The following is a 23,462-nucleotide window of genomic DNA, read 5'->3' as shown; positions in this document are numbered from 1 at the left end:
CAAACGTGCATTTCTTTCCATATACCGATATATTGCAATTATACAATTGGCAGTACAACATCATATTTGGTATACAATCAAGCATGACAGGAAATCAGTTAACATGTTTAAATAAATATAAGAGTGACAGTAATTCACTTGCTCCAATGTGGAGCAAAACAGCACCATAAACGGGTGCGGTTAAATTAGGTCCATTTAGTTAATAGAACGCTTTTCTATAGAGTCCTCATCAATGAGGATCTTCAGTTGTCCCTGAGTTCTGTTTCCATGACTTTCCGATGATCCTTTGTTTGTAAAGATCAGGTATGAGTACGCCAGTCCACCTGACATACTGCAGGCCAAGGAAGAATAGATATAATTAATTTCTAGATCACTGAAAAGAATAGAATGACTTAAATGACTGTGAGGGGGCAATTAAATGAACATTTGTTAAATGTATCGAGTGATTATATGTTTATAGTAGAACATGGTTATACAAGCCTAGCTGGAATAACGTAGACACGTTTAAAGATTGATATGTACCGGTACTGAATAGAGGGTATAAGTTATGTGGGAACGCTGAGTGGCAAAAACGACTTTCTGGCCTTGACAGGCTAGCCCACACATCCAAACAGAAAAGTCTGTTAAACGACGTTAAACTCACTTTGACACACACTTTATGCATGCGCAATTGTGCATACCCTCTATATGTACATGCATTCCTCTGTACTAGCACCATATTTGTGACTTCAACTCTGTGCAAGATAATTCAAAGCAATAGCAGTTATTTATACAATTTCTCGTTAATTATGTCTGTTAAGATAACTGGTTTATGGTCTTCAGTAGTAGTAATAAACTAGGTTCTACTCCTCTGTAAGCAATAACCATGCTAGCTTACGGTAGTAACTTACCCAGGCCTGGCGTCACTCTGAAGTAAATGTACACAAACAAGAGACTAGAGAAGACAGAACTAAAAGTCTACAACTAGAGTTATAACTACTACTGAAAGACTTAAGATATATGCTGTAGAAACGTTTATTCTTACCAAATGGTAAGCCCCAAGAAGTTTGTCCAGGAAAACAGGTAGTCTCCACCAATGAAGATGCCCATATAGGCTACTGCAACATTCTGAAGAGAAACACAACAGAACGTAATTAAGTTGGTTAAATTTGTAAAAATGTGTAATCACTGGGTTCTTGCTTTATCAGAAAGGGCAATTAATATAAGTTAAAAGGTATAAATAAAGGTTCTTACCTTTATTGCACCTACCACTGTGGTGGTAAGGGCCGAGTTATAATGGCTGCAGAGAACTATGGAGTACATCAGCACAAACCTGAAATGGTATAGTTAGAAATTAGCACTTATTTGTTACTGTAGTTCATCGTTTGTGCATGAGGGGGTATTAACCACTTAAGCCCTATAAATGGTACGTATACTTCATCTTAAAACAGATAGTGAAAATATCAGATCTTGTTATTTCTTTAAAGATTTTATTTCGATATTTGCACTGCCATTTGTGTGTATGAGGGGGGGTATACTGTATGTGAATAATTGTTGTGAAAATACTTTTGTCAAATAAGAAAATTAATAAACATGTTTAAAAAAAAGCTAACGGTGCAACAAGCTGTAGATCTGCTATCATGGAAAACTTTAATAGAAATGGAAACATTGCAAAGATTTCTGAAACTTTGCGCAAAATAGGGACACCAGGTTTAATGTGGTTAATGTAAAAGCAAACAGGATAGCTGTGAAATGACTGATACATTAACCAGTCAGTCTGCATGATTATCTCACCCCATAATGCATGACATAAGGAAGCAAAGAATGAAAGTGGCCTCCACCCAGTGTTGAAATGTGATTGCCTGAGAACACAAACAGAAAAGGCAGAAAGTTAATCTGGATAACATTTGATCCACTATCACAGTGACACACACACACACACACACACACACACACACACACACACACACACACACGTTAAATTATGTACCTGGTGCAGGTCTCCTGTGAATGCACTTGCCAACAGAGTGGGGATGACAATAAGTAACGCGTTGTAAAATAAGACTCCATATTTTCCAAGACCCTCCAAGAAGAAAACAAAGCAGACAAAAATATATGATGAGACATAAATCTACAGTAATGCTGCAAAGAGCCTGCTTTGTAAGGCTGATTGAGTCAGACACAGGGAATTGCACATGTTAGCAATGCTGCAAATCTCATCGCATAATGTACAAGAGATTGATTCTAATACATTTACAGTCATTTAACTGCCAGGATGGTCGGACAGATAAAATGGGTAAAACCGACAGATAGACGGGTTATCAGCAATTACTTAAAGGGAGAGAAACTCTGCTGAAAAACCATCTGTCTGGGTATGAAGAATCACGAATAGAGGAAGTAGCTAGTTATTCATTACATACCGTACTGGCTGTACTTAGTATAATGTTGGTCCATTACATGTAAATTGTAAATGTCTTGCATTCAAAACCGTCTATGGTACGCTTGCAATGCTCAAGCCTCTACTTTTAACTGGGAAATTACATTATATTGATGATATTGATGAAGTATCCTTAACATTGTTTAGGTGACTCTTGGATGAGAATTCCAGGGTGGGCTTATTCCCCTACTCTCATAAAATGTTATTTACTGGATAATTTCTGAATGCCGGGAGACCGTTCTTCCAACATATGACATACCCTGTTAGCCTCTGTTCTGAACATGCAGGGAAACTTACATCGGTCCCTAGCTTTTGCTTGGTGTACACACCGCTGGCAGCAGTGAAGGCATCGTTGAGCAGGATGAAAGTATAAGCCCCAACATCGAAGGCCAGGTCAGAACTATATGACAGATAGAGAAGTGAAAGGTAAAGCACTGCTATCACCTTTTGTTCCAATATGTATGGTATTGGAATAGCTCTCATTTCAAAAAAAAAAAAAATGACAGAGTCTGGTTGAGAAAAAAACAACAGTACCTTGCAGCAACCAATGCCCCAAAGACTATGGTCACAACACAGTAGACAAGAGGGCTGGGAAATGTTTTCCTGGAGAAAAAAAAGAGGGGGAAAAAAGCATACAATTCAAAAGCAGAAGGTAGAGTGGAAAAAAACCTCAAATCAACTCTCACATATTTCTTGCACACTTGTAGTTGAACAGGTTTATGTATTTTAAAAGGGTTTCTCACTCTTCTCCTTTGCTATTTTTAACTTCCTTCCTTTTTAAGTTCCTTCCTATACTATTCTGTATTAGACCTGCAGCATTTCTTACTTTTGACTGTTTGCAAGAATAAGCTTGTTCTAATGTACTCTTGAAAAACAAAAACAAAAATCATTAGTAGACTAAAATATAAAAGGTAAAGTACCTTAGATCCAGCCTTTCATACTCACTTGTTCAAAGTCATCATAATATGCACTGGGATAAAAAACAATATATAACCTATATACGGTTAAAAACGTAAACAGATTATAAAGATCATAGATATGACAAACCTTAATATCAAAGCTTCCATGATCATTGTCATTAATATGGTGAATTTCCTTAACACTGTGAACATGGGTAAGCTGTAAACAATGGACAAATTAACAACAGCAATCCAAAAATGGACTAAAATCATCAGTTTTGTTGGAAGTTATTGGGTCAGACCTTAGCTTTTTGGTGCTTGCGAGGCCTGTTATATGGTTCCCAAGATATAGTAAGGGGAGAGGAAAAATCTGTCAAGAATGGGTGTCAAGAAAGATAAGCATTTGAAGTACTCAACACACACCAATGACTGAAATGTGAGGTTATTACATTGAAATGAAAATTCTTACTTTAAAGACAACGCTTCTGTCAAAATCTTGAAACTGAACCGTTTGGTTCATTTTGGCAACATAAAGGACTACAATGGTGGTGATCATCTGAAAACCATAAGTATCACTTTACTGGCAGACATACACAGTAATATGAATGGCAGAGAGAGAGAGAGAGAGAGAGAGAGAGAGAGAGAGAGAGAATGTACCTGTCCAATCCCTAGGCACATGTATGAAGGAAATCTATGGCGTAAAAAACAATTAATTTAATTAGTCCACACAGTATGCAATAGCCAACATCAGCATGGGTACGTAACGTTAGTGCTATGCACCGACTGACAGGTTATTCATCCGGTTGTGCAAATTCTGTAGTATCCGTGACATCATGATAAACATACCTGAAGTTGGTCAGGACAGTTTTGTTTACTACAGTTATGAGAAACGAACTAAAGGCGTAAAATACCGCAGATGATATTTTGAGTAATCCGGAGTGTTCATTTTCTGGAGAATGTGTGACAGACATGATTGTTGTCTTGTATCAGCTACCGAGTTTTGAAAGTAATTCCTGTTCCTTGTTCTCTGACTGGTCTGCTTGCCGACGGAAAGAGGGCGGACCTCAAATGTATTACATAATTCAGAAGTGTCCTAACCGGACCTTGAGTACACACAGATAATATGTTTGATGTATGTAGCACGTAATATAATACATCAAGCCTTTGACATGATACAGTAGTAGGCGGCTACGCCTATACAGTTAACAGTAGAGGTATAGATCGACTTATAGTTTGTGTGATCTGTACCAACCATGGTTCCAACGTCCACTAGAGGATGCTATTGCATAATATCTGATAAGTATGTTCTGAAAATGTCGAACTGATAAACAGGCTGTTTAAAACAGGTGAACACAACTTTAACCTATATCAACAGCTTCTCTCTGTGCCTTCTCTTCCTCAGGTTTAACGAAGTGGAAGTCTAACCCCGCTATGATTGGTAGGTTCTAGGTAGGTAGACCTATAGGTAGGTGAATTGTTTTGATGAATTGAACAAGGTGGACCCTGTTGTAAACAAGTGTAATGCTTAATTGGGTCGTCCACTCACAGTTAACCCTAGTCCAAAAGTCCAATAGGATTAAAATCCTATTGGAAATCCAATTAAAAAATCCTATAAGAATTTGGAACAAATCCTATTGGATATTTTCTTATAGGATTATAATCCTATAAGAAAAATCCAATAGGATTTTTTTTCTATGGGATTATTATCCTATAAGAAATTATCCAATAGGATTTGTTCCAAATTCTTATAGGATTTTTTAATTGGATTTCCAATAGGATTTTTTCTATGGGATTATTATCCTATAAGAAATTATCCAGAAGGATTTGTGCCAAAATCTTATAGGATTTTTTTCTTATAGGATTTACTTCTATAGGATTATTATCCAATAAGAAATCCAATAGGATCCCATTTGATTCTTGTACTGGAATCCTACTGGATTCCTCTGCTGGATTCCTATAGGATTCCTATAGGATTTCAAAATCCTGTAGGATCCTATTGGACATTTCAAAGATCCTATAGGACTTTTTGACTAGGGAACAGTCTTTGTATTGAGTTTGTGCTGGAAATGTACTGTAATTCTGCAAATACATATTTCAATCAATCAATCAGGTAGGTAGGTAGGTAGGCAGGTAGGTATAGGCCTATGTATGTAGGTAGGCTAATGTACAGTATGTAGCCAGGTAGGTGGATGGATGGGATAGGATACTGCCCAACTGTACCCCCTTTTCTTAAACTGTGAAAGCAATTTCCATACTACATCACACAATTGTAAACCTTTCAATTAAAATGTAATAAAAAAAATAAGTGAGGGGCGCTCTTATCATCATACATCATCTCATTTCGGCCAATCACAATTTGCGTCCTCACCTTTGTTTACACAAACACTCAAAGCTGGACATAGAGGCCCTCAAAAAACACACACAAAATAATTAGACCTACATTTATCTTTAGATTCAGCTATTAGACAGTGTAGATTTTCGTCTTACACAAACATTAAATTCCCATTGAAGAATGTTACGTGATTGTGTCTAAATAGGCATATAGTGTCTATTTTACGTCATGATCGATGTTTCAAGATTCAAGATTTCAAAATGTGTAATTGTCACACAGATGTACAAGTACATGCATTGTGAAAAACTTAGGTTGGGTGATGCTTCACACACAATACACATAAAATAAAAACAGTAAATAAATAAAGTCTAAAAGGTTTAAAAAAGTTTAAAAGAACTCAGATCAGCATACAAGGCCGTAATACTGTTCATTGTTCATTTAGGCTTGTTAAGGACTCTTACAGCCTGGGGCAGAAAACTGTTCTTCAGTATGCTTGTGTTGGCTTTGATACTCTACCTCTTCCCTGAGGGCAGCAGCGTGAAAAAAACGTTATGGGGGTGTGTGGGGTCCGTGATGATCCCCAGGGACTTCCTGAGGCACTGTACACTCAGTGTGTACAGTTCCTCCAAGCTGGGCAGCCAACATCCTGTGATGCGCTCAGCTGTGCGCACCACCCGTCTGAGGGCCTGTACGATGATAAGAGCGCCCCTCACTTCACACGGGTGTGATTTTCTGTTTAATAAGTTAATAACTGCAGGTTCAGGATCAGGAAGCAGGATGGGGCATAGCCTTCAACTTTCAATTTTACTGTAATGAATTAGTAATTGCTTGGAAACATTAACATTACAATAACCCCTATACATATAAATAAAAGTCAGCTGCTGGGACATGTTTTATGCATAACAGTTTCTTTGGTAATGTTCCCATCATTTGTTTTCTTAATGTATTTTCGGTCCGTTTGCTTCAAGCATGCTAGATTGTCAGCAATCCATAACTGATGAAACAATCTCGGCTAGAACTATTTAATCGCCAAAAGCAAAGTGAGAGGTACAATTGAGAGTGCTAAGACTTCATGCAATGTTCTCTGACTCTGATACACACAAATGCACCCCCATGGAGAAACCTGTCTTGGCATGTGTCACTGCACAGAGAAGATTCAAGCCAGTCTTAATTTAAGGGCATATTCCTCTGGCCATGTTTTGGCAAAAGTGATTTGTCCAAAGCGATTTGACCAAAGATGATTTTCTGCTTGGAAATGTCAGATCGAAACAGCCATGCCAGCTAGGTGCCAAGACTCACTGTTGATGCCATAATATGAACCAACAAAGATCTCACTCTGTATTGTCTTCATCGACACATTTCAGTTTTGGCACTATTGGCTTTCACATTGTTCAACGTCATAACCATCAACCATCACGTCATCCACCAGTGTTTCCAGAGCAAGTGTAGACAAGATCAGTTTAGGTTTCATAATGATGATTAAAGCCTTTATTCTATCAAAAGCTTATGTTACTAAATAATACGGTAATACCCATCTTTAAAGGTTCTGGCATGGAATCAATCCAATTAGTCCTAATTAACTGATGTCATTACTCTGAGTGACTATATCTTCATCCAATGATGAAAATCTTTCTTGATGGTGCAGCTGTCTGTGACAGTGATGTCAGTCATATGTACTTTCATTTCATTTCATATTTATTTATTTCATTTCAGTTATGGTTTTACATGATTATATTCATTTTACATATTTTTTTTTACATATTCCATATCAGAAAAGAAAAGGAGCAGGAAGACAGAAGTAAAAACATGGCTTTGAAATGTTAGCCAACAGAAACCCAAACTCAGTCAATTCACCTTAAAGTTCCCTTTAAAAACCTTTAACCAAAAAATGAAAATATTCAACCCTATGAAAAATAGATGTTGAAAGAACCTGAAAGAATTGGACACACTGACACCAAAAATATAGTTATCACTCAATGTATTAAAATGTACTTGAGCTAAAATACAAAAGTATCTGCATTACATTTTATACTAAAAAAGTAGATTGTCCCATTTTACGAGTTCAATGTATAAAACATATTTTTAAAAGTCGCGGTGCGACGCATTGTGAGCTTTTAGATCTGCTATGTTCAAACTTAGGGTCATTATTGATTCTCAATTGAATTTTAATTCACACATTAATCATGTCACCTTAGAAATATTGCACGAATCAGAGCCTATTTGTCATTGGACGATGCAAAAGTCATTGGACAATGCAAAAACGCTGATCCATGGATTCCACAGCTTTGTTTTTTCTCGGCTTGATTACTGCAATGCACTTTTTTATGGACTGCCAAAGAAAACAACTGACAGATTACAATGTATTATTATTAAATGGCCAAAATATAGGGCTGAAGTGGTTAATGTGTTTTGTATTGATCATTGATCAAAATCTACAAAGTAACTAGTTTTTAAATAATTGTAGTGTAGTACAAGTACAAGTACAATATTTGCCTCTGAGATATACTGTAGTGTAGTGGAGTAGAAGTAAAAGTACTGACAATTGGAAACACTCCAGTAAAGTAAAAGTACCTCGAATTTTTACTTAAAGTACAGTACTTGAGTAAATGTACTCAGTTACTTTCCACCACTGTGTCTTCATAACCACAATGGGAGATGCTAGATGCAGACAAATCCAACACAGGGTTTCCCCATATAAAAATATCAAGGTTACAAATTATCACTCATAATTGTAAATTCTTATTTAATAAATCTTTCTGTTAGACCTATAAAATGTTCTTCAAACAGAGGCATTTGGAATATTCAGATTTAATACATTTGATTACAAATATATCTTTATGGCATTGATTATACAAGTAAAGTAGTGAGTCACAGTTATAACACTATAGTATCACACGATGAATCACCAAAAACATGCCCAACAGTTTGTAAAATACAAAGTAAAAGGAAAGGAAACCACACACTCCACTAAATCTTCTGTTTTGTGCCATTGAGAAGCTGTGCTTTCAGTAGCCTTGCGTGGAGTTTGGGATGGGCACACACAGGCTTATCCAAGTGCCTGTAATACAGTCTGTGAATCCAGATAAGACACAAGTTACAATGTAATCTTGCAATTGTGTTTATGTTTAGCAGAGCAATTTGTTCTTCGTCAGTGTGTTAGTATAATTTGATCATAAAGTACAGAAGCAACTAAAGTGTGTGATATCGACATAAGCACTGTGAGGATCTGACTTTGTGTTGTCTTTGCAACTTACACAAGTGCTTTGATGTCACAGGCGCCATTGCTTTGCTGCATATCCCATTTTGCAACCTTAGACAGCATTTGTGTAGAGAAACGTATTTTTGTGAGATCCGTACAGCACTTTGGGATACCAGCTAAAATAGGGGTAAAAGAGATTAGAATCATCTGGAATAACTTTGGTGGTACAATGCAAGTGAAAACAATTACATGTTTAGGATAGGTCAAGCTTCAAGGATATTCCTGGGAGCTAGTTGAGGTTAAAGGGGTATCTGCTAGTGTGAAAGCTTTAAAGAGTAACACATGGTTCTGGCACCTTGTGGCATCTGAGAGTACCGTTGGTGATAAAGGGCACCATAAAGGGCATTTCATGGGAAAAATTTGTGGTGAACACAAGACTGACTTTAAACGAGCAGCTGAACAGACAGGTATGGTCACTTAATTGATAGTCAATTGAACGTCAGCTTGTGAAAACAGGTTTAACAGTTATAAGATAGACTGTATGACTGGATTAATTTAGCAAAAGTAAAGGTGTTGCTAGTATGGGCATCATATCAAAATTCACCTCCTCCTTGTACAACCCCTTCATCAGCACATACAAACGCATACAGTTTACACATTTTAGAGCTATACTTAATCTGAATTGTCTTTCACAAATGAAAACATGTTTCCACATTTTAAAATCCAGATTGATTGTAGGTGCTTACCTTCAGTGGAAGGGATGGCTATAGCACACAAGCACAAGAGCAGCACCACAGCTTTGGGATCCATGGTCATGCAGGGAGAATGGCGTGCGGAATGTTTCACCACTGCTTAAATACTGAGTCTGACACACTTTGTCATTCAATAGAGCATGCACACAAACCCATGCACGTGCATGTCAACTGTCATGTAGTGACACGCACCAATGCCTCCTCATTGTTGTGTTGACAAATTTGAAGTCAATAAAGCATGACAGTTTATTTTGTGTGAGGAAACTATTGCTTGTTCATGCTTGTTAATGACCAGGGATGTTTCTAACCTGATTCTCCTTGCATAAAAGTTTCAAACTTATAAATAAATATGCTCATTATGTAAAAGCTAAACGTCCCTAGAGACTGCAACTACTCCCCACCCCACCCCCTCACAAAGCCCCCTGTTCCTCACTGGGCCTCATGCGTGGCCCTTTTCTGTTGTTGCCACTTAGATCTCCTGTGTCCATAATACAACTAAGTGCAATGCAGAATGAATACAGTATGCTACTACCCTCTATGAAAAAACAAGTGCAATAACTCACATTTATTTACCCATGTTAGACTCAATATTATTGCGAACGCAGTGAGCACTTACTATGAGACCTAGCAGATCATGTCTGTGTGTGTGTCTGTCTGTCTGTCTGTCCGTGTGTCTGTCCCGCTATCCAAATATGGAGTGTGTTGCATCAGCAATCACTCAGCTCCATATATGGGCACAAAAGGGGCCAGGTCCACTCAGCTCCATATATGGGCACAAAAGGGGCCAGTGATTTGTTTGTTGTGGACCTGGCCCCTTTTGTGCCCATATATGGAGCTATACGTCCAAAACCCAAATATGTACGAGCTGCGTTCGCTTCCCGCGTTTGCGCGTCTTACTCGTCCTATTACTGTAATTATTCTGTGTAGTGCACCAACCTCAGCAAGACAAATTCATTGTACAGTATGTCAGAACATACTAAGAAACTGATTCTGTTAGCATTATAGGTTCATGTGTGGTTTATAGACTTGTCTTGTGCAATCAAAGCAGAATAAAAGTTATGTTTGTTTTGAAACAAGTTACTGTAGGTCTAATCTCTCAAAACAGATTCAGCAGCTGCAAATTCAAAACAACCTACACCCCCCCCCCCGGGTTCCCAGATTGCTGTAGGTCTTCTGTAGGCTGTAGGCCTCTACATTTAACCAATCCAAACTATTCAGAGAATATAGGCATTAATATTAATAATGGGCATATTTAGGGGTTAAGTGTCTTGCTCAGGGGCACTTTGACACATAACAGACGTAATTACCAGTCGGCACCTCTATATACAGTACGCATTAGAGTAGACCATCACGCCATTACTCTTTTGCATTTACTGCGTAACTAATCCTTTAAATATCTGCAGGATGCATACTTCCTACCCTAGCAGTTAGTTATTTTCGATATTCTTCAGTAGTCCTTTGGGACAATTGAAAGTGTGGGAAATAATTGTATACAATTACTATAGTTTATAGCCTTCTCTTGCAAAGATGATAAAAGACAATTTACAACACCTACAATTATTTATCCCAATTTCCCAAGTGCACTGTATGTCCACAGTAGCAGCAAGAATGGCATCATTTGACTTAAATCGATTAGTGATGGATTAAAAAAAGCCCTTCAGATAAACATTGTCACACACAGCAGGTTTCTGCTATTTTCTCAAAAGGGACATTTTTCATAGCATAAAATTGTGAACAGGCCATGAAAATGCATTGCATGAGACTTGACATGTCATTGCAAAGAACATGTCGAATTGACTCAGAAATGCACACTGATCGAAAGTAGATTTGACAGTTGCTAAGATAAAGAACACAAAAACTGATTTATCTGTGGCGCCGCTTGCTCATAGAACTGGCTGTGTCAAAAAGTGTGTGCACACAAAAACTCAGGATTAGTTTGTCTTGGCAGACAAGACAAACCAGTAACATGTTTGCCAGTAATATTCAACCGTTTGTGTAAGGTGTAATTACCGTAAAAGTTGTGCAATAAATGAAAAAACAGACAACCGATATTTAGGCAGTGGTATATTTTGTATTGTAATTTCTTACAAGATCATTTCACTAAAGATTTAGCAGTGTTTAATTAGATAATTGTAGGCCTATCAGGTGGTAGTTTAATTTCAGTGTAGTTGGGCTTTTAGTTCATACAAAGCACTTCATATTTACAATGGGCATGTGTCCAAGAATTGTCAGGTATCAATCATAACATTCATTAACAATTAACAACACCTTGGTCAACATATTCATTTCACATTGTTGTAGTACTGGGATCTTAGATATTACATTAAACAGAAACATTATGTTTACACTGGGCTATGTATGTGCATTGTATTTCTGAAAGTGAAAAAATGCAATGCTGTTTTCAATATTCTTGCTGGCTTCTTTTTTTAAGTATTCATGCTGTTGCTTTCCCCGATGTAAAAAAACGAGGGGAAAACAATAACTATACAAGCTGGAAATATATTTATCTTTCTCTTACCCTACCCATTCCCTACAAATACAACACAACCGTAAAGGAATTAGGAATGAGAATAAAGTTTGAAGTGGAAACTGGCTAGGCCAGGATTCCCTAAAAAAAAGCACTCAGATAATCTATGTCCATTGGCATATAATGGAGCAGAGATGGTCTTCCACAACTTTTGTTTTTTTCAACCAAGGTTCATGTTTTAGGTTGTTATTAGAGAATGTAAAAGGTGAGTGTTAAATTATTTTCATTTGCTGCTTTCTTTCGTTTTAGCGATTTTAGTGATTGTTTACAGGGGGGGGGCGGGAGCATTTCTTTACAACATTTTATGGTGATTTTTTTTCTTCAGATGGGGTCTAGTAGAACATAAAATGTTGTAAAGAAATACATATTTAGCCTCATGTTCGAATAAAACTAAAGAAATCAGAAAATGAAAAAAAATGAACACTCATCTTTTACTTTCTCTAATAACAACCTAAAACATGAACCTTCGTTGAAAAAAACCAAAGTTGTCCTTTTAAGGACACTATTTTTGTGGACAACCTGTGAGGTATCAATATTCAGTTTGCCCTCTGGTGGCCACATGTAGCAGGCGCAGCAGCAGTTGTGCAGGTGAGTTCCCTGTGACTGTGGCACTGTGCACTGGTTCGAATACTTGGTCCTCACTCAGACAGTCAGAGTCTACAGCACAGCTCTCTGACAGAAAGAATACGATGAGAAAACATTAGTCATCATACACTAACTAAAAGAAGTACACAATGACAGAAAATCAGACACTCCGATTAGACCTACCTGCGTTACAGCAGAGTCCTGAGGCAGCACAGCGTCCCCACTCAGATCCACAGGGTTTCCCTCCTGTCTGGCAGGGAGTGAGCAGGTAATTCTCTGCTTCACATTGAGCTGTTTCAGGGGAGCCCAGCAAACAGCCCAGTCCATCCCCACAACAGATACTGGGGCCAAAGCAACGACCCCTGTCATCAGGACCACATGACTTGCACTGGAACAGAATATTGTTAGAATTTATATATCCAGTCACTAAGTACTTTACACTAACCTGCAGCATCCTGTTGGTCAATTAAATATACAATCATCTTCCCTTCATGTTTTATTTATTCAAATGACCAAGTTCTTCAAAATATATTATCTGACCAAGTCAAATCTAACAATATGGAGCAGTTACAATAGAATAGTTTGTGCCACAAACTATTCTATTGTAACTGCTTTGTGGCACACAAAAATGATGTTTGGCTAAGAAACAAGTTAAAATAAGTTTCATGTGTAAAATAAAAAAGTAATGGGAGGAGAGGAGATCTTTCACAAAAAAATTAAATAAAAATAATATCTATAAGTGTCAGGTCTAAAGTGACACTGTCGCCTTACAGACAATAAATCAGAGTTCCCTACCTGTCTGAGTCCGGTCTCCTGTAGTGCACGCTTCCCTCCACGAGGACAGTTCTGGATGTAGCAGGCGGAGGACAGTGCAAGGAGTCCCAGCAACAGGCACAGTGGAGATAGGGAATGAGGCATTATGGCTGATGGTCTGGAGACAAGCAACAGTTTCCTCTCTCTGACAGATACCTGAGAGGACCCGTTACTTATAGGCATGGATGGAAGTGTTCTGACAAAGCATTCGACTGTCACATTTGACGTCAGTGTTATCTTGTTCTGTTATTCATACGCGCAGTGGAGGAGGAGGGGGGGGGGGGGCTGGGAGGTTGTGTGAAAGTGAGTAAGGTCGCGCCACATCCCTCTCAGCATAACATATGCTCCATCAAACAAATATACACACGAAAACAACAATGTACCTAAACTGGCTGCAGAAGATGGCTAGTCAGTATTCAAGACTGTGCTATGATTAGTTTGGCATCACATTTCTAATGAGTGGCATGATGGCACACACAAAAGGCCGGCTTAAGATGAACAACAAATTGAACTCAGTGACAACTAATTAGATTTATTCCAATGAGCGCACTGATTAAGTAGGCTACATTAGCTGTTTTGAGCGCATGTGTTTACCAAGATGTAGCTTGACAAGACAACACACACACACACACACACACACACACACACATCTTACTGAGATGGTAGACCCCATGGGTTTATGGATGGAATCTGACATCAAAGGTATTAAAATATGACAGAATGTGAAAGGTGATCTCATTGAAGTAATTTTGGTGGGGAAAAGCACGAAACAAGATTAGAATTTTGAATAGACATGAGTCTAGGTCAATTATTTATTTTCAATGTCAATGCTGTTTTGCATGCAGTGGCTTATGTTCCTCAGATTATGCAGCTGATTTACTGGTAAATGCTACATAAGATTGCACATCTGAATGAATGCAAGGGATAAGGAGAATAATGTGATTAAACTGATAACACGGAGGTGCAATGATTCAAGAAATACTAGTAGATTTGAAAGTCCTTTCATAGTGGATGAGCATGGATCAACTCCAACTATTCCAAATATTTGATGGCAGTTTGTGAACAGCATTCAGCCATGTCATGTCACAACCTATTAATAGGTTATAACTTAACTCTTTCATTTATATCTGAAGCCGTTTCTAATACACTTTCTACGGTCCCTTTACCCGCTCACAATTTGATCTTCTATCTGTTCTCACTTCCCATGAAAATTGTGACACATTCATGGATTGCTTTCAGTCTTCTTACTAAACAGATGTAGGATCACGATCTTGGTTAAGTGTTATCAAGTTGTCATGGAAACATATAAACCTTTATGCTGTTGTGCAGGCTGAAAACCAATACAATCGTGTTTTCTCTCCACCTCTCTGAACCGGTACAGATTTTCTGACATTCCACGTGAAAAAAGACTAAAGACTTTGAGCGAGGACATAGAATGACAATACTTCAATGAAGCTTCAGTGATTGTGCTGTGTGCCTCTTCCTGCTGTGCTGTCTAACCAAAAGAAAGGATGGGTTAATACAGCATGTAGAGTGGCTGACTCTTGGCATTCTTCTTTTTTTTTTAAATAGCCTTCTTACATTCTTTAAGTTGTTCTATATACCTCTTCTACTTCACTGTCCCCAAAACGTTCATTTTCTACTCCAATGTAATTTAACGACGTTTCGAGCCAAGGCACTTCATCTTGTCAAACTAGCCTTGGCTGGAAACGTTAAATTACATTGGAGCAGATGAGTGTGCAGCTCTATTCTTTTTCTTCATACTTTCCAACCCAGTACCTCAAGCAAGTGATGTGTGTATCACTGCATAACAACCTCAAATCCAAGTCTGCAATCGCATGTGCATCTCCAAGAAGAGACAAAAAGAGATGGAGAAGTGGGAGGTGAACAAGGGTCATTGATATTGTTGGTTAGGCAGAATCCATGAGAACCTTTCTAGTAATATCAAAAGAACACAAATGAAGAAATAGCCACAAATACATACATAGTGCAGCTATGATGCAGTGGTTTTCAAAAACAGTACATTTACAAGCTTAAACACCCAGCATTTTGACAGATTTAGAGCAATTTTTGCAACATTTTTGAAAAAGAGTGGCAGTGTAGGGTAGGTTTAGGTTGAGACTGGCTCATGGGCTATTACATCACCATGGTACATCGGCAAGAATAGATAAGGAGATTTCCGTTTAAGCCTTTATTTTCCGTTCCACAGACACACATTTAGGGTTGAGCAAGGAGGTGGTGAGGCTTCACAGTTATGGTTTTTACTAAAAATCCCAAGGCACACACATGTACGTATTTTATATCGTTTAATATTTTGCAACTTAATATACAAAAATGAAAAGAAAGAATACAAAAGAAACTATCAAACAAGTAACTTTACATAGACTTCCTTGATTTTCTTCCTAAACATTAGGCATACAGTAGATAGGAATTCAAGTCTTCAACGCTTATCTCCACCTAAATAGAACATAATGTTCAATGACTTCTCAGCTTTCAGTTGCATTGGAATGCTGTCATTGAATGTGATCCGTTAGTGATGCACACGTATTATGTCACTGCAGGGGGCAGGTGTATGGCATGTTGGGCACAATATGTGACTGTGCGTTTCTAAAGTAATGGTGTTTAGTGGCCGTGACATTCTGTGTAGGCAGGAGCGGCATAGAAAGTGACCACAACGTAGGCGGTAGACAGACGTAGATGTGGCGTATTGTGAGAGGGAGCAGGAACACTGAGAACACTTTGATTCACCTGGGAAACAAGAGCGAGGGAGAACTTTATCATTGACTCAGGAGGTTTGCACAGAAATCTTAATAGCCTGAAATGTTCCAATTCATCTTTCAACAGCCACATTATAATGGGTCACCTAGACTCAGGTTTTCATACAATAACATTTAAGATTTGAGAATAATGGACCAATTATGACTATTACAATTTCACAGCTTGCGACCAACATTCAGCCGTGTCACCGCGCAAATTCAGTAAGATGACTAGGGCCTCTTCCGCTTGATTTAGCATTCTGCGGCCGCAGGGGAAGCACAAGACTCAACATCCAGTTACGGACTCCGGAAGTGTACGTGTTCAAGGAAACCGGAAGTGCGCTGAATAAAGTGTAATTGGCAATAAATACACCTAAATATAAACTGCAGTGAATGTATCAATGAAGTAGCACAACACTGAAGCATTGTTATGAGAGCCTACAACTCTCCTACAAATTTGCATTTCAGATAAATTAATGAACAATCCAAAAGCTATTTGTCACCTGTTTTGTTTGTTGTAGCATGAAGCTCGTAACAACATTTTTCTCTTGGAAACCTGTAATTTCATGCTACAGTGAAATTGTAGCCTGCCCTACTGTATGTTATGGTTTTGTATTTTCTGTGGGACTTCCACCCTATACCCCTTTCTCCTACTTACAATTATGACTGACGCTGACTGAATTTGAACTGATTTGAACCAATGTCAGTTCCTCATGAACAATAATACACAGCACCAACACGGGGAACCTCTGTTATAGTCATGTGTAGCCAGACAACTATTTCCGTTTCTATTCAGAAGCAAGCTATATACAGTATGCTAAAATTATTTAGATTTATATCGGAAAACAAATCTGCACAAATCTGCACTGAAACGGAAGCAGGGAGGAGGACGTCACATCCATTTTATCGCTTGTTCATTTTCTGAACTTCCATGCTGTATGACAGAAGCATTTCAAAATTGTTGTGAATCAGTGAATTTGGACCTTTATCATCACTTAAGTCTTTTTTGTCTACATTACCATACCTGGATTTTCATAAAACTTCAGCTGGCTGCCCCACAGAGACGGTTAATATTTAGGTCATGGTCAAAAAGATAGAATCAGCCATATCTCATGAACAAATAGATGATATTGGGGCCAATGTAATTTAAATTCCTTGGCAGATGTTTTGTTCCCTGCTCATAAACGTTCACTTCATTACTTGCCAAGTCATTATCTAATGGCTATCAAATATCCATACATCAGAGGTCTTCTCTTAAATGAGAAAGGGGTAAATACATCCCGTTTTGTATTGAAGAAAATCCTGAACTAGAAAATGTGCTCAGTAAAGCACAGACCCATGTGCAGTGGAACAGGCATAATACATTAGAATATCCAGTTTTTTGTTTTTTTTGTTGTTGTTGAAAGACCCCAAAAACTTAAGAAAAAACACCAAAATGTTTTATAGTTGTTGTTGCACATAGAACCTCCAATATTACCCATTTTACCCAATCAGTGGCACTCTAAAATGTCGGAGGGCATTAGGATCAAAAAAAATTATTCTTAATAAAGTAATTCTTAGTAAATAATTTGTCCTGCGTTGGGCCCATTTTTACTTAAAACCAATCTGAGAACCCAACGGCAAATAAACTGTGCCCTCTTTTGATGCGAGTCTGTCTCGAGAGACTAACTTAAAACTGACTGGACTGTAAGCCAATGAAGCCAGTACATCACAACCCTGACCTAGGAAACTGCGACTGGGATAGGGCCTTGATGGACAGTGCTGTGACATACAGCTTAACTGTGAAGATTGGAAATCGTCTCAATTGTGTTGCCGCTATAATATTACGAGTACATCACAGACTAGACACAGTCTTAATCCCAAACCGATCCTACCTGTTGGGGACTCTGTAGCGGAACTCTGAGAGGTGCGAGGTGGCTCCAGCGCTGTGTCAGTATCAATGGTAACCCCACTCGACTGGGAGTGGTGAGAGGTGAAGGACGGTCGACCACGCATTGCCAGGACAAGGGCCTCATCCAAGCTGGACGACAAGCGCTGCTCATGAGAGCTGCTGCTCGGAGCTGTAGAGGAAGACAGAATGTGAAGGGCGGGTCGCATGTGTGAGTAAATTCACCATTACTGAACCTACTGTACATTGGGCTGACTTGGTTCTATCTTGCGAGACTAAAGAGGTCCTTTGTCCACCAGTCAACCTTGCGGCTTAATCAAGAGTTGTAGTAGCCACAGGATAATCTAAGCGGTGGATATTGCTCTTGTCTTCATGTCTTTATGTATGTAAATTGTCTTGTTCTTTGTGTTATGTCAAATGTGTGTATATATGTGTTCTGCATACTTGGCTGCTGTGTCGCAAGACAAATTTCAGTGTGAACTGACTAAGTACTATATCATATCATATCATATCTTCTTTTTATATACTACTCACCAGAGACTTTGTCCGTTTTTGTTCTTTTGCATTCAGGTAACAGCTGTTTGTTTGGGCTAGACCTGATCAAGGTATCTGTGGGTGGTGGTGGGGCTTCCTTGCTTTTCCCACTTCGTTCTCGTTTGTTTTGTCTTACAGAGTCTGCAATATGTTTGGTGAGATGACCTGCCCCTGATCTCCCAGGCTGAGGATTTGCCATGCCATTTCCATTTCCTAATCCATTGAGCTCCATCTCCAGGTGTCTGTTACTAACATCATGGTTGATGGCACGGCTGACTATCCCTTTGTTACCACTTGCATCCTTGTTTTCTCCCTCTACCTTATGATCCAAGAGCCTGGACGCCAGGGGTTTCTCTCCTTCCCCATGTCTGCCCAGAGCTCCCTCTCTCAGGCCCAGCCCCGTCTGCAGCACGAAACGATCTATGCGGCTCTTGAGTTGAGGGTTGGGGAGGGGCTTGGAGGCTGCAGTGAACGGAACGCCTGTAAAAGGGTCACTGGGGGGGCGACCCCAAGTGGCTTCTCTCTTCTCTTGCTCCTCCAGGGTGGTGTTGTCCACCGACATGCCACAGGGCAGCAGCATTGGCAGTGACATCACTTCCTGGGTTATGGGGTCAAGGAACTCTTCTGGGACTGAAAGGCAACTGCAGTCACATAACATAGTGAACAGGAAATTACTATGGAATTGGTAACAGCGACAATACACAGTGAATCCAGTGTATTCATTTGTCATAACCAATAGAAAAGTGAGCGACATATGACACAAATTAATGAAGTCATTGAGGTGTAATAAACAACACAATTAAATTAGAATATATACCTAACAAACCAAGTAGAAAATACAGGAATAGGACCATTATTTTATAAATAATAAAAAGGAATCATTAGTCAGTAGTCACCAGCTGTGCACGTTTCAAAACATCACAACTACAAAACCTGCGCAATCACTCACTTATACATCAAGAAAAGTTAATATATACCTAGGTGTGGCTGCTGGCGGTAAATGTGCTGGTTGATTCATAGATGGAGCCCAAAATCTAGGTGATGGCAGCAGCCTTTGACTTGACTCATGGGCACTCTTAAATCTTTCTACCTCGGCTGCAGAGCAGCATTTAGCAGGCAGTCCCCACACTGCCAGAGCCTTGAGCCCCAACGCTGAGCCAGCGCCGCCATACGGTACTGTCACGCGAAGCTGCGTCACAGAGCCTAGTGACCACGCCTGCCTGCTCCACAGCTGTTCTTGATGGCAGTCTGCAGGCTGTGGTGGGGGAGGGGAGATAAATGGCGTCCGGGGCCGAAAGTGCGGATGGGAGAAGCACACCAGGGTCTTCTCCCTGACTTCACAGAGGCCCATTCGTTTAAACTCTGGCTCTGCATAACTGGTCTCAATGTTTGACTGAGGTTGCAGAGGGGCCCTATGCTGCCTGTTACCACAGCCTCTCTGTTGGGGCTCCTCAAGGCCATGTTGTCCCCACTGGGGAGAACATGGCTCCACTTGGCTCCACTGAAAGCTCCACTGTTGTCCATTAGACCTACTGTTTAAATGCGGGTGTCTTTCTTGGGTCTGGGCTTTCCCATGCTGGCCTGGGCCCACAGTCTTTATTTGGTCCTCTCGCTGGCCTTGCTTAGGCCCAGGAGCCAGGGCAGGTAGAGGATCTGAGCTGGTACTGATCTCAACCTTCTTGCATGCCTGTCCTCGGTCCATGCCCCATGACCATAGCTCCACATCCACTCGGCACAGCTCCACCTGGATGGCAAACTTCAGAGTCACCTGGGAGAATGGTATGAATTGACAGATTAATGATAATACAATGCTATGATCAAAGATGAGCAGTCATAACGAGCAGTAAAATAAAAACTGTACAACAGACAGCATCATGTACCTGCACAGGTGGACGCAGGAAGTATTCCAGCTTAAAGCCCCGCCTCCGGACAGCAGGGTCGACTGACAGAAGGTTGGTGACGTCATACCCATCGGCACATAACTGTATACATGTGGATGCCAAAGAGACAATAAATGAGAATGGTATTTATCTGTACAGAAAACAACCCTAACTAAGCAAACGGGTGCAGGCTTTAGTTCCGACATACTATTGATCCGAAACCTCAATCCTAACCTAACCATAACCGCAAGCACGGGAGCAGCACATGTCGGACCATCGCTTTTTCGCATCGCATCGCATGTCCCCCCGCTTCGGATCTTCGGTGTGTCGGAAAAGCGCGCGCACCCCAAGCAAACATGCATTGACATGAATGCATACATTCACAAGAAGACAGAACTCTTAGAGGTTCTACAATTACCTTGGCACTCAACTGAAGCAAAGCATTTAATAATGGTTTGATCGTTATTTACACATCATGCCGTTTATTGGGTGTGGTAGAATGCATGTCAAATATCTCAATTAATAAGCATGTAATAGAGAAATACAACGTCCAATACAACATGGCATCTGCAGGACAGAGGCTAGCAGGCAGAAATGTCAGTCTAACCTGCTTGATTCCTCCGGACTCAAATCTTGAGTCACCATGCTCGGAGGCGGAACTAAAGTCATGAGTGGTCAGGAGGTGAGTGAGGAAGATTTTGGAATTTGGCTACAGGGGTTTCGAATGGTTGACATGCGGAGACTGTGCTGCCACGATGGCATATTCTTATTGTTTTCATGCTCCTCAAACCAGCCTGATATGTTGTGGGACAGGGACATTATTATCTGGACGATTCAACTTCCACCAGAATAGAAATTCTTCATCACAAGACATAATGGCATACTGTGGTAGTAACTGTATTCACCATTGGTGCATTTTTACACTTTACGTTAAACTGATACTCAGGATTTTGCCGTTTGGAAACATTACCCACAATTGACTCAATTGTTTTGTTAATTAAGTGTGTACAGTGAGAACAAGTTAACTAAAAAGTATTTTATTGTAAACATTTAGTATCTAGGTTAGTAGGCCACACTGATACACCAGTACAGACTTAAACACAATTTTCAGTGGACAAAACGATGGGAGAAAACATATGACAGGGAAGCAGTTAGGGATAAGTTACGGTAAGTGTGTTGCTCAGGGACACATAACTATAGGCCAGGACACAAAGGGACTTTGTGTTTCCCAGACGACATCTCTACCCATTCAGCAATACATTATAAGGACCGTTCAAGAAAATATCAGAGCATAAACAAGCACATGGCAAGGTCGACTGTGAATCTGTTCCCCAATCCACACAGTGTGTGATTATGTGAAACATCTTGAAGGACAAGATCTTGTCTCTCAATATGTTTCATTTTTTCACCTTTGGCCTTTTTCCCCTCTTCTATATCACCTTTGGTCTGTGCTTATCAAGTAACATTGCAATGCGTCATCATACCTTGTTACTTGTCACTGTGGTCTGAAAATGTGTCTGGCAGAGATTCACAACCATGTTCTCTCACCTGTGAATAGAAAAATGTGTTTTAAGTTTAGTTCCATTTGATTGATTGATTGAAATATAATAAGAAACATATACAGTGAGGCGATTCAGATTTTACTGGGGCCAGTTTCGAATTGCAGGTAATTCACTTAACCCATTACGAATACCATTGCTTAGTGAACATGCACACATATATGGCTCAGGCTCATGGCGACATGGTCTAATTTATGGAAATGAAATAACCTTGACCCCTTAAGATGGAATGGCGGTCATTTTCAATGCTGTTGCATCACTTGCATCATGCAAGAGAGTAGCTCTGGTCCATAGCTAGCTGGACCAGAGCTAGTCCATAGCCCTAATGCAAGGCAGCAAGGGCATTAGGGGTGCTATGGACCAGAGCTAGCCAGGCAGAGAGCATCATCATCTGATTCTGATCGACTAGCCCTGAATTCCTGAAACATGACGTGAAGTACGAGCGTCATGTGTACCATGGCTACTGATCAACTTGAAAACAGGGTGCGTTTAGAGTTTAAACCCAGTCAAATGACACAATTACAACCGGAGTTCTGAATAGTATTTCTCTATGAACATATTTGTGTATAACCGGCAACGTACTTTCAGTGCTGTGGCATATAGGCCTAAGAATATAATTTACCGTATTATTTATATCTTGATGGCTGCAAGTCAGTCTGCTGTTGTGTTGGGTTACGATTAATTTACATTGTTTGGTGGCTTAAATTCCACCACTGTCTGTCTATGCCGCTATGCGTTATTATAGGACTCAAGTCATAGGACTTTATATCTCCACTCTTTACTTGCAGCTAAAATAAAATGATATTTATTTTAATTAGTTCAACTGAAAGCTATTTCTTCACAGACAGTACGCTGCTAGCTAAAAGTTTAGCATTATCTACTACGGATACCGAGAAGGTACTCTTCTTCGTATTACTATTATTGTTGTACGGTGGTTGGCATCCAGCTTTTTGGTGCATTACCGCCACCTTCTGATCTGAAGTATGGTTTGATTGTTTGATTGATTGATTGATTAATTAATTAATTATTTTATTGTGTAAAATTTGAAATGGGTTTTAAAATGTAAAACTGCGGAATGAGTGATTAGAAATGCAGGGCTTTTAAATGAAAAATGGGGAATGGGCCCAGTTGTCTCAGGTGCCCAGGCCCAGCCCAGTTCTCCTGATGCCCTATGATGAGTATGCCACCCGAGACAGCCTGCAGTCATTACCAAATGGTTGCTTGCCTTGTGACTTATGAACTCCTTTATCCTCACTAGCCGCATCAACAGAAGCATTTGGTCACTGCCATTTCATGTATGTGGTTTTGATTGGGTGGGTAGA

At 39.6% G+C, this 23,462-nt stretch overlaps 3 protein-coding genes and 1 long non-coding RNA gene across 4 annotated transcripts; all 4 read right to left on the bottom strand.

Annotated features, from left to right (window-relative positions):
• Window positions 1-8: 8 nt before the first annotated feature.
• slc35d2 (solute carrier family 35 member D2) lies at window positions 9-4,335 on the bottom strand. Its single transcript, XM_080766855.1, has 12 exons — window positions 4,162-4,335; window positions 3,973-4,006; window positions 3,785-3,871; window positions 3,618-3,685; window positions 3,464-3,535; window positions 2,951-3,019; window positions 2,714-2,816; window positions 1,970-2,062; window positions 1,774-1,841; window positions 1,234-1,312; window positions 1,025-1,107; window positions 9-331 (listed from the first exon to the last, which is right to left on the bottom strand). The coding sequence occupies exons 1-12, from the start codon at window positions 4,284-4,286 to the stop codon at window positions 196-198; spliced, it is 1,017 nt and encodes a 338-aa protein (XP_080622981.1). The 5' UTR covers window positions 4,287-4,335; the 3' UTR covers window positions 9-195.
• Window positions 4,336-7,636: 3,301 nt separating this feature from the next.
• LOC308317450 lies at window positions 7,637-9,709 on the bottom strand. The gene is made up of 4 exons (XR_013964260.1): window positions 9,593-9,709; window positions 8,902-9,022; window positions 8,260-8,717; window positions 7,637-8,218 (listed from the first exon to the last, which is right to left on the bottom strand). It is a non-coding gene; the product is annotated as an uncharacterized lncRNA (long non-coding RNA).
• Window positions 9,710-12,654: 2,945 nt separating this feature from the next.
• Window positions 12,655-13,628, bottom strand: LOC308316636 (vasotocin-neurophysin VT 1-like; the record flags this gene model as incomplete). The annotated part of the gene is made up of 3 exons (XM_080765330.1): window positions 12,655-12,797; window positions 12,894-13,098; window positions 13,506-13,628. The coding sequence occupies 3 exons, from the start codon at window positions 13,626-13,628 to the stop codon at window positions 12,655-12,657; spliced, it is 471 nt and encodes a 156-aa protein (XP_080621456.1).
• A 2,215-nt stretch (window positions 13,629-15,843) lies between these two features.
• ubox5 (U-box domain containing 5) lies at window positions 15,844-23,005 on the bottom strand. Its single transcript, XM_080765564.1, has 7 exons — window positions 22,763-23,005; window positions 22,066-22,129; window positions 20,582-20,683; window positions 19,679-20,469; window positions 18,702-19,342; window positions 18,154-18,339; window positions 15,844-16,271 (listed from the first exon to the last, which is right to left on the bottom strand). Exons 2-7 carry the CDS (start codon window positions 22,117-22,119, stop codon window positions 16,054-16,056), a joined length of 1,992 nt encoding a protein of 663 aa, XP_080621690.1. The 5' UTR covers window positions 22,120-22,129; window positions 22,763-23,005; the 3' UTR covers window positions 15,844-16,053.
• Window positions 23,006-23,462: the final 457 nt, after the last annotated feature.

Source organism: Protomyctophum bolini (genome assembly GCF_963924005.1).
Source record: "Protomyctophum bolini genome assembly, chromosome: 6".
Taxonomy (NCBI): Eukaryota; Metazoa; Chordata; class Actinopteri; order Myctophiformes; family Myctophidae; genus Protomyctophum; species Protomyctophum bolini.
This window is presented reverse-complemented; position numbering and strand designations above follow the sequence as displayed.